Source organism: Cryptotermes secundus, unplaced genomic scaffold (genome assembly GCF_002891405.2).
Source record: "Cryptotermes secundus unplaced genomic scaffold, Csec_1.0 scaffold1286, whole genome shotgun sequence".
Classification (NCBI taxonomy): domain Eukaryota; kingdom Metazoa; phylum Arthropoda; class Insecta; order Blattodea; family Kalotermitidae; genus Cryptotermes; species Cryptotermes secundus.
In genome coordinates, this window is record NW_019739238.1 from 6,966 (window position 1) to 22,300 (window position 15,335).

Sequence of the window (15,335 nt, forward strand, 5' to 3'; positions counted from 1 at the left end):
ATTTCTGTATTGTTAACAATTTAACAGCAATATCACTGAACAGGATAGGCATGAGGTAACATGCCTCAATTATATTCAGTAGGCACATTGGTTGTCTCAGATGGGGTCCAGGGCTACAGTGACTGAGGTCTATTGTGGGTTTCCATAGTCATTCAAGCAACCACTAATCCCCCATACAATACTGCTGTACTACACCTGCTTGTTGAATGCATCCTTTAGCATTTTTTTTTAATACTTGCAATTTTATGTTCTTCCACCAGGGAAGGAATCACATCCCAAAGCCACGTAAAACAGGTAAATGGGTTTGCACTGCATGATACTCACGACAGTAACCTTCCAAGCGACATATGTGTTTACACTAACCTGATAATGTTCTGGTACTCTTCTTGATAAGAGCCCTTCTCGAGGGAGACTGTTCCCATTCCATCAAGCAGCTCCTTCCTCATGCCCTCGAGGTGCTTATACAGCGGATTACTTCTGCCAGCCTGGAAATGGAGCAGTGCTCTGCCAATCTGCACCCCCCATGACATGTTTTCTGCAATATCAGGCAATGAAAGCAGACTTCCCAAGTCATCAAACATGTGCAGTCGCCAGAACGCTTCTGCTTCAAATTCCTGCATTGCTGGCGCCATTTCTGGCCTGCAAAAAAAAAGAAAGAAAACAACCATTCTCTAATTTATCTGAGAACTATGTGAATTACTTTCATCCTAATTTTCAACTCAAAATATTCATGCATACTGATTTCAAAAACAAATATCCGAACTGAAGTTTATATGAGATCGGTCATGTAGCTGGAAAATAGGATCATTAATGTAGTTACTGCAAAATTTTCTCTGCACAATAGGAATTTTAATATTGTATATTTACTATTCAATATTAAAATTTTGAGGGTTACTACAAAATTAATATTCCTGCTGTCTTTCTGGGAAAGGTTATGTTGGTGCAAGGAGGAAATATCCACTATTTCATTCATTTATTCACCTTCCATAAATCCACTACTGGTGGCCTGGCCAATATGTTAATAATATGGTAATCTGGAATCAGTGATGAATATGAGAAAACATAATGTTTACAAAGAATGCTCCTTTGATGAATAATAGTGGATACTAAGAATCTGATATTTGCTACAGCTTTCTTCTTTGCTCAGATATGTAGCTTGCTGGATCAGCTGCCAATGGTACAGTGCATGCACTTCTTTTAAAAGGACACCCCAGTTCTTCATGAATGAAAAACAGCCATCTACTTGAAGTACTGAACCTACTTACATATGACAACACCTAATACATTCAGCATCATATTCACTCAACTAGTTTAAATTTCTTTCATACCTTTCTGAAACAATTCCTTGTGCAATTCTAAGTGCAGTGATGGGTTGATCCAGTCCAAGATAACACTGTACCATCCCTTTATAGAAATCTGGACCTCTTCTCTCATCTTGTGCCATGCGTTCGTAACAAGCCACAGCATCCTAAAGGCAATGATTTAGTGGATCTTTGAAACACTTATGAAACTAGCTTTTCTATATGTAAGATAACAAGCATTAAAAATACCTGGTAACAACAAAATTCCAAAGGACCTGTGGGAACATCCCACATTATCACGCATTTCTGCAACGCTCGCTCTTCACATCTCTTCACCATCACGCGCGCTAACCAATCAGATTGCTTCAAACGATCGCATTTATACTACGCTCGGCGCTAGCCCGCGTCTACACCATTACGCGAGCTAGCCAATCAATTCTTCCTCCTCACTTTCGAGTTTGGCTCCGCCCCATCGACCAGCGTATAAAAATGAGCGACTCCAGAGACGAGATATTCAGTTCCATTCAGTTCGATTCAGTTCACTTCAGCAAGCAACTTCAGCCAGCAGGCTTCGTCGCCAGCGCTCGGTCTTCGGATACATCGGCAGGCTGCGCCGGGCACGACTGCCTCGGCCCTCCAGCGCTCTCACACCCGACTCACTGGGGCACAGCGCCTGGACTCGCCGGTGGTCGTGTTACGGTTCGACTCACTGGCCATCTGGCGTAGCCACTGCCTCATGGCTCCTACAACCGCGCTCGACTAGCCTTTCACCACCAGCAGCAACCTCCGCCATTTGCCGCGCAGCGATCAAGCAACCTCCAACTCACGCTGCCGCACGGCAACCAAGCAACCTCCAGCCACGGCCGCATGCGGCCAGGCCACTCACCGCAACTAGCCTTTCTCCTTACCGGCGCGCGCCACGCTACCTCACCGTCAAATCATCTCAGCAACCACGGTCCTTTTCAGGGCCAACAAATTGTTCCGAAGAAGTGGGTTGTCATAGGAGTAATGACACAAACACACACGTTGACGAGAGAACCCCACAGACCAATACATGTATCCCCATCCCCAATAACTGGCATACACAAAAATTCAGATCTACATGGTCTGACAATAAAGTTCGCGAACTCACCACCGTGCCTGCCATGGCAGCAGTGGACACAAATCTCAGTATGGTTTTATGACGTTGGCATATCAGCATTTCACAGCTGTGTTGTTGTTGATATGGTAGTCTCTTTCTGAGTGGCGTCTATTATTGTCTGAGTGTGTTTTGGTGTGCCGTTGCAAGAATGTTGGAGCTTGAATTAAATTTCTTGTTAAACTTGGAAAGAGTGGAAGTGAAATCAAAGAGATGCCGGTGCAAGTTTACAGGGATAATGCTATGAAGAAAACAGCAGTTTACAAGTGGGTGACACGTTTTTCTGAGGAAAGAGAAAGTGTCACTGACAGAGAGATCAGGACAGCCAGCAATGAGCAGAACCGAAGAAAACATTGCAGTTCATCAAATTGTGCGTGAAAATCGTCGGCTTACTGTCAGGAGCACAGCAGAGCAAGTGAACATTGGCAGAGAAACAGTTAGGAAAATCTTAACTGAAGATGTTGACATGAGGAGAGTGGGTGCAAGAATGGTGGGAAAGGAGCACTGTCTGTGAGGGAGTTTTTGGCTAGTAAACAAATAACTGTGCTGGAACACCTTCCTTATTCACAAAATCTAGCCCCCAATGACTTTTTTCTGTTCCCGAAGATAAGGGAAATATTGAAAGGAAGGTATTTTGATGACATTGATGACATCAAGAGTAATGTGACAGCAGCTCTGAAGGCCATTCCACAAAATCAGTACCAAAATTGTTTTGAAGGGTGGACTAGGTGCTGGCAGTGGTGCATAGCTTCCCAAAGGGAGTACTTTGAAGGTAACCTCAGTGATATTCATCAATGGGGTATGCAGCACTTTCACCACTGTGAGTTCACGAACTTTATTGTCAGACCACATATACATACTATAAATTTGTTGGAGATGCCAAATTCATGGAGCACTGAAAGATTTGTGAAAGATAACTGACAAATGGGCAGTAAGCTGGAGTTCGATAAGCATTTCAAAGAGGGATGTCATAATACTTTCCTATTGATGGTACCAGAAACAAATACCAGTATGCTTTTTGTTTAGTGCCTCAAGACATGTTGACCTTTCTGAGGTCCTCCAACCTAAGCAAGGGCAAAAATTCATTTCTGAAATGGGGGTACCCACAGGGTTAATTCTGTTACCCCCAGTGACAGCATGATAATGAGAGTGATAGTCAGCAGAAGCCTTCAGCTTAACACAGGCTCCAAACAACATGAACAGCCTGGTATTCTCCACCTGCCAACAGTTTCATCTTTGACAGCAGTGAAGGTTCCATTCTGTGAGCAGAAATATCCACACACAGCTTTGACCAAGGATCAGACCTCTGAATGAGAGTCCAGTGTTTTACCCTAAGAGTACCAGATTCCCTCATGATATCAATATTTGACTCCCACAACAATCTTGCTCCAAATCTGAGATTTCTTTAAAGGAAGCTGGTGCTACAACATAACTATTATGACACTCAGTTTTGACATGAAGAATCTGGAAAACATTCCAGTTTCAGGGTAACTTCAGCATCTCATTTCCACCTCCCTGCTGAGAAATGTAAATGGATGGCCAAGCATGTTATCCTGGTCGATCTCATAATTAAACATATTAAACGTAATTTGGCAGAGCAGTGTAGTAATTTTTACTTATAAATCGCACACCACTCAATTCTTTAATTACTTCATACTAGTGATGTACATACATGTTCTCTGAGAGGTTAGGTCAGGTCATGTTAGGTTAGGTTACAGACATACACATACATTCTTTGGCACTTCTTTTTTTCTAAATTAGTTAAATTAAGTTACGGCACACAAAGAATCAGAGGACATCAAACATGCAAGATTCTTGCCTCTTGTGTTAAAAAATTTCAGTGAGTTTCAGGCATGAATTTTGAAATGTTTTGTGGAATAGATTTATGAACATAACCCTTCACAATTCAACATCCTGCCAAATTATCACAGAATTCAAACACGCTGCTACACTGATGACACAGTGAACAGTGGTGAGCAGTACCACTCTAGGAATGTATCCAGGGGTGCTTGGTTCAAATCTTAGCAGGGAGAGCAGCTACCCAGACTTGGTATTTTCATGAATTTCCTCAATCCCTTCAGGAAAATATAACAACAGCACCTCCATTAAGTACAAACTGCTTTCTTCTAAATACTTTCTAAATCATCATTCATCAGACATCTTACCATATGATACTACATAATTTAGATACTGACAGCATAAAAATACATGACAAACCACTGCCACCACATCACAATTCAAGCAGCCTTGTAGTTTGTGGGGAAAACTTGACTGGGTGCACCCTGCTGCAGTTTTCCTCAGATGTCTTGTGTCACCATTTTTTCTGTATATGCAACAGGAATTCAGACGAAAAGGTTTTTGACTGTAACACGCTTTCACACCGCAAACTGTTTCCTTTATACATTAAGCTCACCTTCTGCAACCTGTACACACGGGCAATAACTGTTGAAATGTTGGCACAAAAATCCAAAACACCACAGTTCTAGTAGTTTGTGTGGACTCATATAGTACAATACAGATGCAAAGTTACGGCAATTGAAGATGACAATCGAACAAGTAGTTACCATAGAAGGAGGGATGTAGGTGACCCTATATGGTTATATGATGACCTGATAATCTGAAGATCATGTCCATAAGTAGGTGCAAACGTTTAATTCCTTCCCATTTGCTCACAGATGAGTGAGTCTTGAATTTTCAAGACTGGAAAACTGAATTAAGAAAAAATATTTTATATAAATTCAAACAAATTTTGAGAGCTTTCAGATATCTACTTTCTTTCAAGTAGTAGCATACAAGCTACCCAACAATTAGATTTATAACAGCAACATAGCATGAATCAACATGTCAATAAAACCTGTCTCTTTCAACCCCCCTCCTCCTGCCCATGGTGAATAATGACAAGGCCCCAAACATAATATTTTTTAGCACAACGGTATATGAAAACTCCTTACTAATAAGGTATTGCTATTAAAAATGTTATTCGCATTGTGAAAAAGTGGCTATTGTTGTAATTTATGATTAGAGTGAAAAACTGATCTAGTATAGAAAATTCTAACTGTTGAATGTTTACCAAATTCCTGACTTGAACTGAAAAAGCCCTATTTTTTTATTTCCAACATCACTTCTATCAGCTATAAATTGGTGTTATAATATTAAAAAAGACTGTCTTGGTATGGGAAAATATAAAATTCCTGCCACCTGTTGTTCCTATATGAAAATTCTTAGAAGAGACGTAAAAGGATTGAAATAGCAAAGTCGTATCACAATTGGTGCATGATGATAATGTGTTGAAATTCACAAGCTTGTGGAGGAAGGCTTTCAGCAGTGGACTTGCACAGGAAATTATACAATGCCACACATTATGGGTGCATACTAACGTTTCTGAGGGACAGCCTTCAACCTAAGGTTTGCAATAAATGTGAGCCAATAAGTGAAACGAAGTGCGGGTACACACACACGCACACACACACGATCTTGCTAGCTCACTGTGACATTGTGCTTATGATTTTCTTGGATCATAAAAGGTGATTAGTTCTGGGTGTTCTACTTCCTACCACATATAAAACAAACTAGTAGAGAATGGGATATCCTGAAGCTTAACAAATTTTGAGTAGCGTTACAAACTGCAAAGGACAAGCTGACTGTTTTCTGAAACATGAATAATGTCACAGTGATGGCATTTGCAGGAGGAATCCACAACAAACAGCACAATGCTGGTATAGTGGAACATTTCTAAAGACAGTCATCAGGCGAAAACAATGCAAAACGCTATCCATGGGCATCTCCTTGCACTATAACAACACATCCACATTCATCTCAGGCAATGGCTGCAACAGTCAAGGAACTTTCCACAGAAGTCCTCTCACACCTGCATTACTCACCAGACCTCACAATGAGCTATCATCACCCTTAAAAGCAGAACTCACGCAAATCCGCTGAATGCTGACAAAGTCAATGCATGATGCAGAAGTGGTTAAATGACCAAATAAAACAAATTTTCCATAAAGGCTTTAGAAAATTAGAAAATGTATACTGAAAAATATGATTACTATTGAAAAATAATGCAAGTTGCTTCTACTGTAGAGAAGGGATTTATTTTGCAGTGAAGCAATGTTTGCATCTGAATTACTCTCATATATGAAAAGAAGGAATGCGACAAAACAGTAATACATTTAACTTATATGTGTATTTGGAAAATTCCCTTATAATAGTTTTCCTCAGTCTTTCAGGTGAACATACAATGTCCACTTCCTCCAACATTCCTCTTAATTCATCATATACGAGGACTATTTGGAAAGTAACCTCCAGTAGGCTGTTAACAAACAAGCAACGAGTAAAAAAATGATCTAATATAAAAAAAAGTACTACTTAAGCTACTTCTCAACATAATTGCTGCCAGAATTGAGGCACTTGCCGTATTGGAGAATAAGTTTTTGTATGCCTATGTCAAAGAAGTCTGCCGCCTGTGAGCTCAGCCACGTTTTGACACCTTCCATCAATTCCTCATTATTGCTGAAGTGCTGTGATCCCAACCAGTTCTTCAGGTAGGTAAACAGGTGGCAGTCACTTGAAGAGAGATCAGGGCTGTAAGGAGGGTGGTCAAACAACTCACATTTGAAATGCTCAAGCAATGCTTGAGCACCAGCAGCTGTATGCAGATGTGCATCGTGACTGGAGGAGCATTACACTGAATAAGAGCATTCCATGCCCTTTGTTCTGAATTGCCCTATACAGTTCTTTGAGTGTTTTGCAATACACTTCTGATGTCACTGTGGTCCACTGTTGCATAATTCCACCATCAGCACTCCTTTCCTGTCCCAGAAAACAGCTGTCATTAGCTTTCTTTGAGAGAGGGTTTGTTTAAAATTTTTGGCTTCTTTGGTGAATGTGTGCTTCCATTGCTTTGACTGTTCTTTTGGTTTCAACATTCACAAATGAAACCAAGGTTTCACCACCTGTTATCTGTATGTGATTGCAGAATTCATTGCCATCTTTGTGGTACTGCTATAAAAAAGTCAATGCCAAAGAAAGCCATTCTCTGCGTTTTTTGCACACCTGTGACCATTTTTGGAACCCATCTTGCACAAAACTTGTGACAGCTGAGCCAAACTGTGATAAAAAGGGGTAGAAAGGATGTGTGAAATATGTGGAAATTAACACAAAAGTTCTGAAATTGTGAAGCGCCATCTTTCACAAATTGTTTGCTCAACACTTCGAACAAGATCCTCACTCACTAAAGATGTCTGGCCGACCACATCATTCTTCACCATGGATATCTGTTCGCCACCCATCTTAGAGCATTCTATACCATTGTCTTACAGTTCCTTCAGTCATTACATTACTCATGGCCATGAAAACAGCACATAATTCATGATGGATTTCTGCAGCACTCATGTTTTTAGCATGAAAAAGAAATGCACCAGTGTGAATTCCTCAGCTGCAGAAGGGCCTGCAGCTGAACGATACGTTCACGGATATATATAACCCCGTATTTGATATTTTGGTAGGGATACACACACCAAATCCCCCTCCCCTTCTTCATTTCCCTAATCACTTACTGCCCACTCTTCCCCTATCCTTCATACCACTCGACTCCTCCTGAACGTGCCCGTATATGCAGACCCCGCAAAAACAAGTAGCTGAGATTTCCCCGCTACATCATAGCGATAACAACAATGTAGTGAGCATCCTGCATGTATTGCACTCATAAGAATAGAACAACTTAATACAAATAAGTACACATTTCAAATAATCTAACATCAAACACTTAAGTTCTGCCTTGTAATAGCAATAATTCAAACTGTTACAGATCAACAAATCAAATTGTTACAGATCACGTCACTTAATTATGAGCTTAAGCTCAAGACAGTATTAAGGTCGTGTTATGACCTACCCCACACAAGAAGATTCTGTTACGTGGGCACACTATGGTATAGTCGCTTCCACTGACAAATAAGTCAACACGTAGCAGTCATAGAGTCCTACCATTAATACACAATTTTTAACTTTCATCATTTTAATCTTCAGCACCTGGTTTTTTAACTTTAACTTTTGAGGTTATTATTTTAATTGTATTATTTAAGTACATTCAGATAACGTTTTGACCAAGACTTATTTATATATATTTATGTATTTGAATTAAGTACAAAGACACAATAAGGATCCTTATTTAGTGAACTGAATGATAATTGGATGCAGTTTAGTAGTTTAAAGCTGAACACTGTATGCCTGATGATGGCCTGATACAGGGGCTGAAACATGTTGTGTTAACATAAAACAAATTCTGATACAGTAGTGTCTTCTTTGTTTTAAAATACAGAGTGTTGTTGTGTAGACGGTATATTCTTGTATGCTTTATATCTTATGTGAGACACACAACAGGATGCAAACTATCAAGATTTTCTGAAGTATTTTAAATCGAACTATACTTCAGTAGCCTCTGAACATTTAAGCACAAAAGCTGTTAGTCCGCCAAACTACATTTAAAGCTCAAAAAAAAAAAATTATGGACAGTTCACTTTTAACTGATGTTAATACTGCTACATGTAGGCATGGTACGCTCAACAAAAATGACAGGTTCTAGTTCAGATGATTGGATTTATTAGAACTTTGGTTACAATTCCTCTTAATCACATTTAAATACAGCACCATACCTCATTTACACATTTTATAATTCACTGTTATACACACACCAGTCCTCTCCTAGTAAAGCAGTTAAAATACAGGAACTGGTATTTCAAATCACTCAAAATATTACACATAGATAAAATCTTCAAATCACACTTTAAATCCTCACAGGCCGACCTCCTGTATCCTTCTGTACTCCTGGTTTCAATTCGCTCTGTTCACGTGCTTCCGCTGCTGCTATCCCTCTCCTCTATGACAAACTCAGAACTCAGGACTCTGTGTTACTCACTGCTAGTCCCAATTCGCTCTTCTTATATAGCCACAACACAGACCCCATGAAAAACACTGCCTCTATTATTATAGAGGAGTATTTACCTAGTTGTTGCAAGGCAACAGTCGCAGTGCAGAATTCATAGAAAAGAGTCTCCCTATTGTTGAGGTTGTTTAATGAGCTGTTGCTTGGCAACACGTTGATCAAATACATTATAGTACAATTGATAATTTTAAAACATAAGCCCCTTTCTGTGCTTCAAAACAAAACATTCTAGTTCACATAACATATATATAAACTATTACACAAACTATATACAATCAGCAACAAATCTACATATGCATACCACAAGATAATCTGTATATACCTGTAACTGTCCAGTAACTTCATGAGCAATTATCAGTTCTTCAAGGGATGGCTCCTGCTCTCTCGTTGCCATTATACCGTGGACAGCATCTGGTTCATTCAAACGTGCATATATTTTCTGCAAAAGAATAATTTGACATGATTTACTACATACTGCAGATACACATGAACATGTCCCCCAGTAAAATTACGTACATTTTAAGCTGTACAAATTTCTGTGAAATGTTCAAATTATGGCATAAGAATGCACTGCAACATTCCCTGATGTAGTGTACAGGTACAGAGGGTAAGTCCAAATCTGCTATGAATTAGCCCTTATACTTTTGGTTTCTTTAACCTTGGTGTTATTTTGTCCAAATATCAAATATTAACGAGCACCCCATTTTTTCTGCTTGACCAATCTCAAATATACTTTAAATTTTATGTATTTAATGGCTTAATGCTTCCACCAGACATTAAATATCAATGTCAATTTCTTTCTTGGTTTGTTACGCTACGCCATTGTGGGCGATGTTGCCTGTTTCAGAGTATATGCAGTCTCCATTCTCAGATTGGTGAGTTACTGTGCATATACATAGGTCGTACCAAATGTCATGAGCAACTTTTTTTGCATACAACCTGGGAACAACAGACAAAAGAGAATATGGCAGTAGGTGGAACCAGCTGTTGTGTTAACCTTGAGTGTCTTGTGACATCAATAGCTTGCATCATGTGACCAGTATCACTCCTAACAAAATGGCTAACGATATGTCATTTCGCCAGCGTGCTGTCATCGAATTTCTTGTGAAAGAGGAAATCCTTGCTGCAGAAATTAACCAGAGACTTCAACGTGCTTATGGAAGTGTGTGCATGGGTGCGAGCAGTGTTTGAAGATGGGTGAAACATTTTAAAGNTGGGTATTGACCAAAGACCACAAAGGTCAGCGAAAAGCCATCACCTCAGAACTCCTGCAGAAATATCGACACAAAGGCGATGATTTTTTGCTCTGTATTGTGACAGGTGATGAAAGCTGGTTTCACCATTTTGAGCCTGAAACGAAACGGCAGAGTATGGAATGGCACCATTTGCATTCTCCACCAAAAAAGAAGGCAAAGGCAGTGCCATCAGCTGCGAAGGTGATGGGCACAGTCTTCTGGGATGCAGAGGGATTTATTCTGGCCGAATTCCTGGAACCTTGGCAAACCATCAATGCTGCTTGTTATGTCCAGACGCTGCACAAGCTCCGTCGTGCATTGCACGATAAACATCTGGGACGAAACATCATCATCCTGCATGACACTGCTCGCCTCACATTTTAAAGCAATTGCAAAGATGGGGTGGGAAGTTCTTTCACACCCCTCCTATAGCCCTGATCTGGCACCCGCCGACTACAATCTTTTCAGATTTGTGAAGGATCAGCTGCATGGACGTTTTGAGACAAGGGTGGCAATTCAGAAAGCAGTGCGTCAGTGTCTTCGGATGGCTTGAATGGGATTTTACAGAAGGGGAATTTTCAAAACTCTCAGAACGCTGGAAGAAATGTGTACAAAGAAGTGGCTATTATGTGGAAAAATAAAGAAAGGTCTGTAGTTTGAGGTGAAATATTTGGTTTGTCAATAATAAAGCATGTTACTTTACAAAAAATTGTTCCTCATGACTTTCAGTACAACCCTCGTATATAGCCTTCTGATGTTTGAAATGGAAGAGTGGACAGGAGGATACTGGCATATATTTCTCCATCTAGGCATGTAGGATCAGTGGACCAGAAAAAGTTGTGCAAATTGTCATTTTAAGGTCCAAAGAAATGTGCCAAAAATCCCTTGGCAACTTACAAGCATGTTCTCCAGCAGTTGCCCATCAAAGTGCTTGTATGGAAAAACACTGCTTAACTTTACTTCTACTTTTGCCATGAGATGATTGTAGGTTTCTGAAGTAGAATTATTACAGTCTCATTGCCTTTCTCGTAAACTCGTAGAATAACAGACTCCTGCCACTACTGAAACAACGCTTTCTTTTTCCAAACTGAATTAATCAATTTATGGTTTTCAGAACATAATATTTCACCACCTGCACAAATAAGTTCTGCTGGAATTTGATAAATACATGGTGATCTAGACCTCTTCAACTTTGCAACAGCAACTTCAACCGAAAAGATTAGGGTCAGATACTGACTGTTCAGCTGTACATATTTCCATCTGCCTAACATCAATAACCCTATGCACATGCAATTACTGAGGGAAGAAATTCTTCCACACATTTAAAATGTTACAGGAATATGCTAGCAGATCACCATTCTCATCCTTTACCAAGTCCCTTTCAGGTTGGTAAACCTTCTCAAATTAATTTATTCCCCTATGTGTGTCTCTAATGTTCTTATTCTCACTGTATTGCAAGTTCATTGCTTGTGTCTTTCAAATAATCACTCTTTTTGATGATGAAATATCTACTAGCTTCACGTTTTATGTTGGTCAGATAATACCCATTTATTCGGCTTGGATCTTGTAACGGTGGTAATTTAGCTCACTTCCTTTGATCTAATATTTTTAATATTCTCTCTCACACGCTATATTGATATCCACATCATCTAAAAGCAAGAAATCAATATAATAAAAGTTTAACAACAATGAAGGCAAGTTTTGAAGTTCATAAAATACCTATTCAAACCTACCATAAAGAGCCACAATTGTTCTTGAAACTGCTGAGGATTCTCTTTGATGAACATTTCCAGATACATCAAAGCCCGTGGATACTCCGCACATTCAAAATTAGATGTTGCAATTTTAAGGGCAGAAATTTGATTGATGAATGCTGCAAATAATATAAATATGGTTACAATATCAGTCAATTGAAAACAAATCACAGTAACTAGTAATTAATTTCATCTTGCAAAAACACAGGTGTAACATCTACTGAAAATTCAAAATAAATCCCCAGTTGTTACAAAAAGTATATTGCTATAATCACTGCCCACACCCTGCACTTAGCATTTTCCAATTCTATGGAGTACTGAAGAAGTGTGTCAAAGGAAAACATAAGATGGTGGTGGTGGTAGCAGTGATGATGATGTGAAAACCAAGGTGTTCTGAATGGGCAAATACTGAGCCTTGATTTCTTCTGTGGGATATGAACAAGTAGTGGGGCAATGTTTCAATTGCTCTTTTACCCTGAAAATGGAGGCAGTATACACATCTGAAACCACATACCAGACTACTTGGTATCATAATCCAGAATAATATGTATATCCAGCTTCTTATCATTATTACTGCATATTTCACAGTGCTGTAACTGAAGGATCTAATGCCCACTGTTCAGAAATTATTTCTAAGTTTGTTACTGTATGAGGGCTATTCAGAAAGTAGCATCCCATGAGATGCTAAGAGAGAAAACAAGCTATGAGAAAAAACATTATGACAAAAAAAGATGTGCACATATTTAAGTTACTGCTCAATGTAGTCACCACCAGAACTGAGGCACTACTCATACTGGGGAATAAGTTTTTGTATGCCTGTGTCAAAGAAGCCTGCCACCTGTGAGCTGAGCCACATTTTGACACCTTCCATCAACTCCTCATTATCATCGAAGCACTGTAACACACCCAGTCCTTCAGCTAGGTAAACAGCTTGTAGTGGCTCAGAGTGTGATCAGGGCCGTAAGGAGGGTGGTTAAACAACAAGCATTTGAAATACTCCAGCAGTGCTCGAGTGCCAGGGACTGTATGCAGAAATGCATTTTCACAGACAAGCACTACACTGGATGCCAGCATTCCATGCCTTTGTTCTGAATGGCCAGCCCTACACAGTATTTTTAGTGTTTTGCAATACACTTCTGATGTTACTGTGGTCTGTTGTTGCATGGATTCCTCCACCAGCACTCCTTTCCTGTCCCAGAAAACAGCTGCCATCAGCTTTCTTCCAGAGAGAGTTTGTTTGGTGAATGAGTGTGCATCCACTGCTTTGACTGTTCTTTAGTTTCAACATTCACAAATGAAACCCAGGTTCCATCACTCATACGATGTGACAGAAATTCATCGCTATCTTTGTGGTACCACTCTAAAAATTCAGAGCCAAAGGAAGCCATTCTCTGCATTTTGTGCACACCTGTGAACATCTTTGAACCCATCTTGTGCAATACTTGTGATAGCCTAGCCAAACTGTAATAATCTCATAGAGAACAGTGTGTGAAATTTGTGGAAATTCACATGAAAGTTCTGAAATTACGAAACACCGCCTTCATAAATTTCTTTGGTCAACAACATGAACAAGATATGGCTCAGTATAGACGGCTGACTGACCATTTCGCTCTTCATCATGAACATTTGTTTGCCCACCCCTCTTTGAACATTCTACACCATTCTCTTACAGTTCCTTCACTCATTAAATTTTGGCCATAAACTGCATATAATTTATGATGGGTTTCTGCAGCACTCACTGAAGAAAGAGAGTACCAGCGCAAGATTATCAGTTGGAGGATACATCATAACTTACTTTGTAAAGACAAGAACAAACACTAGGCGACCAGTTATATGATGGTTTACATGGCAACGAGTCATATAACACTATCTAGCATGCGCAAGCTCTCCCCTGCTCCTACATTAGTAGCCTAAAATAAACCATGTTTACATTCTGAATAGCCCTCACGTAACTTTATTTATACTTAACATGGTACTGGTATTTTGGGGGCCACTGCATCAACCCTGGGCCATTGTTCCAATTCAGCAGTGGACGGCACTGAGGCAGTAAATAAAAAACGCATATGCAACCAAGCTAGCCAGCAAAAAATGTCATCAATTTAAAAATTCATATTCAGATTTATAAATGTTATGATATGATGTACATTTACAAGTCACCAGTAGCTGCTCCTGCCACAAGTTTATGAGCTTCCATACTGATAAATCAATATCTTGTGTTCTTTGCTGTACCGTGCCATATGGTACGGTAGCAGTAATAATATTCTTAATAATACAAGTTGCTAGTTTGAGATGGACTATCTTGTTTTTGAATCAGTGTCCACTAGAGGAAACATAAGGCACACATATTTCATTGATCCTACACAGTATACACGTAAGTGTGGAAACATGGTTTTATCTAACATGACCACCTTGCCCTCAGGGATGAATCTAATTGCCCAGGTTCCCCTAAAAGGATGGAAATGGACAATTCATACACAGTAGCATACCACATACATACGAAATATAAAACAACTACCGGGATTTACAAAAAGAGTTAATCACACAATGCTGTTGAGTTCTGTTCTCTCAAAATCATCATCAACAGTAATCTGTCAGACGACAAGTCCACAGTCTCTTCCAAAACAATTCCTCCACTTAATGCAGTCTAGAGCTTTCTCCTTCAAATGACAGTATCCTCTTCTGTCGCCAAGGTCATCCAGCATCTTCTTACATCTTCTTCCTCGTCTTCTTGTCACTTATATCTGCCCCTCTATCTTTCCTTCAATAACTTCTTTTACAAGGCAGTTTCTGCGTAAAACATGACCAATCCAATTATCCTTCTGATTTCTTATTTCGTGTAGGATATTCCTCTGCTCACTGACTCTAATTAACACTTCTTCATTTCTCACATACTCGGTCCAACTGATCTTCTCCATCCTTCTCCAACACCACATTTCAAATCTTTCCAGATGTTTCTGATCTACT

The 15,335-nt window shown here is 39.6% G+C and overlaps 1 protein-coding gene across 1 annotated transcript in view; it reads right to left on the reverse strand.

Annotated features, from left to right (window-relative positions):
* Positions 1-363: 363 nt before the first annotated feature.
* Positions 364-15,335, reverse strand: part of LOC111871847 (serine/threonine-protein kinase ATR) — a gene marked incomplete at its 3' end in the record, with an annotated part of 24,664 nt that continues 9,692 nt past the window's right edge. Inside the window, 4 exon segments of the mRNA XM_023865221.2 lie at positions 364-639; positions 1,329-1,468; positions 9,705-9,821; positions 12,351-12,490. Coding sequence (XP_023720989.2) covers positions 364-639; positions 1,329-1,468; positions 9,705-9,821; positions 12,351-12,490 — 673 coding nt within the window.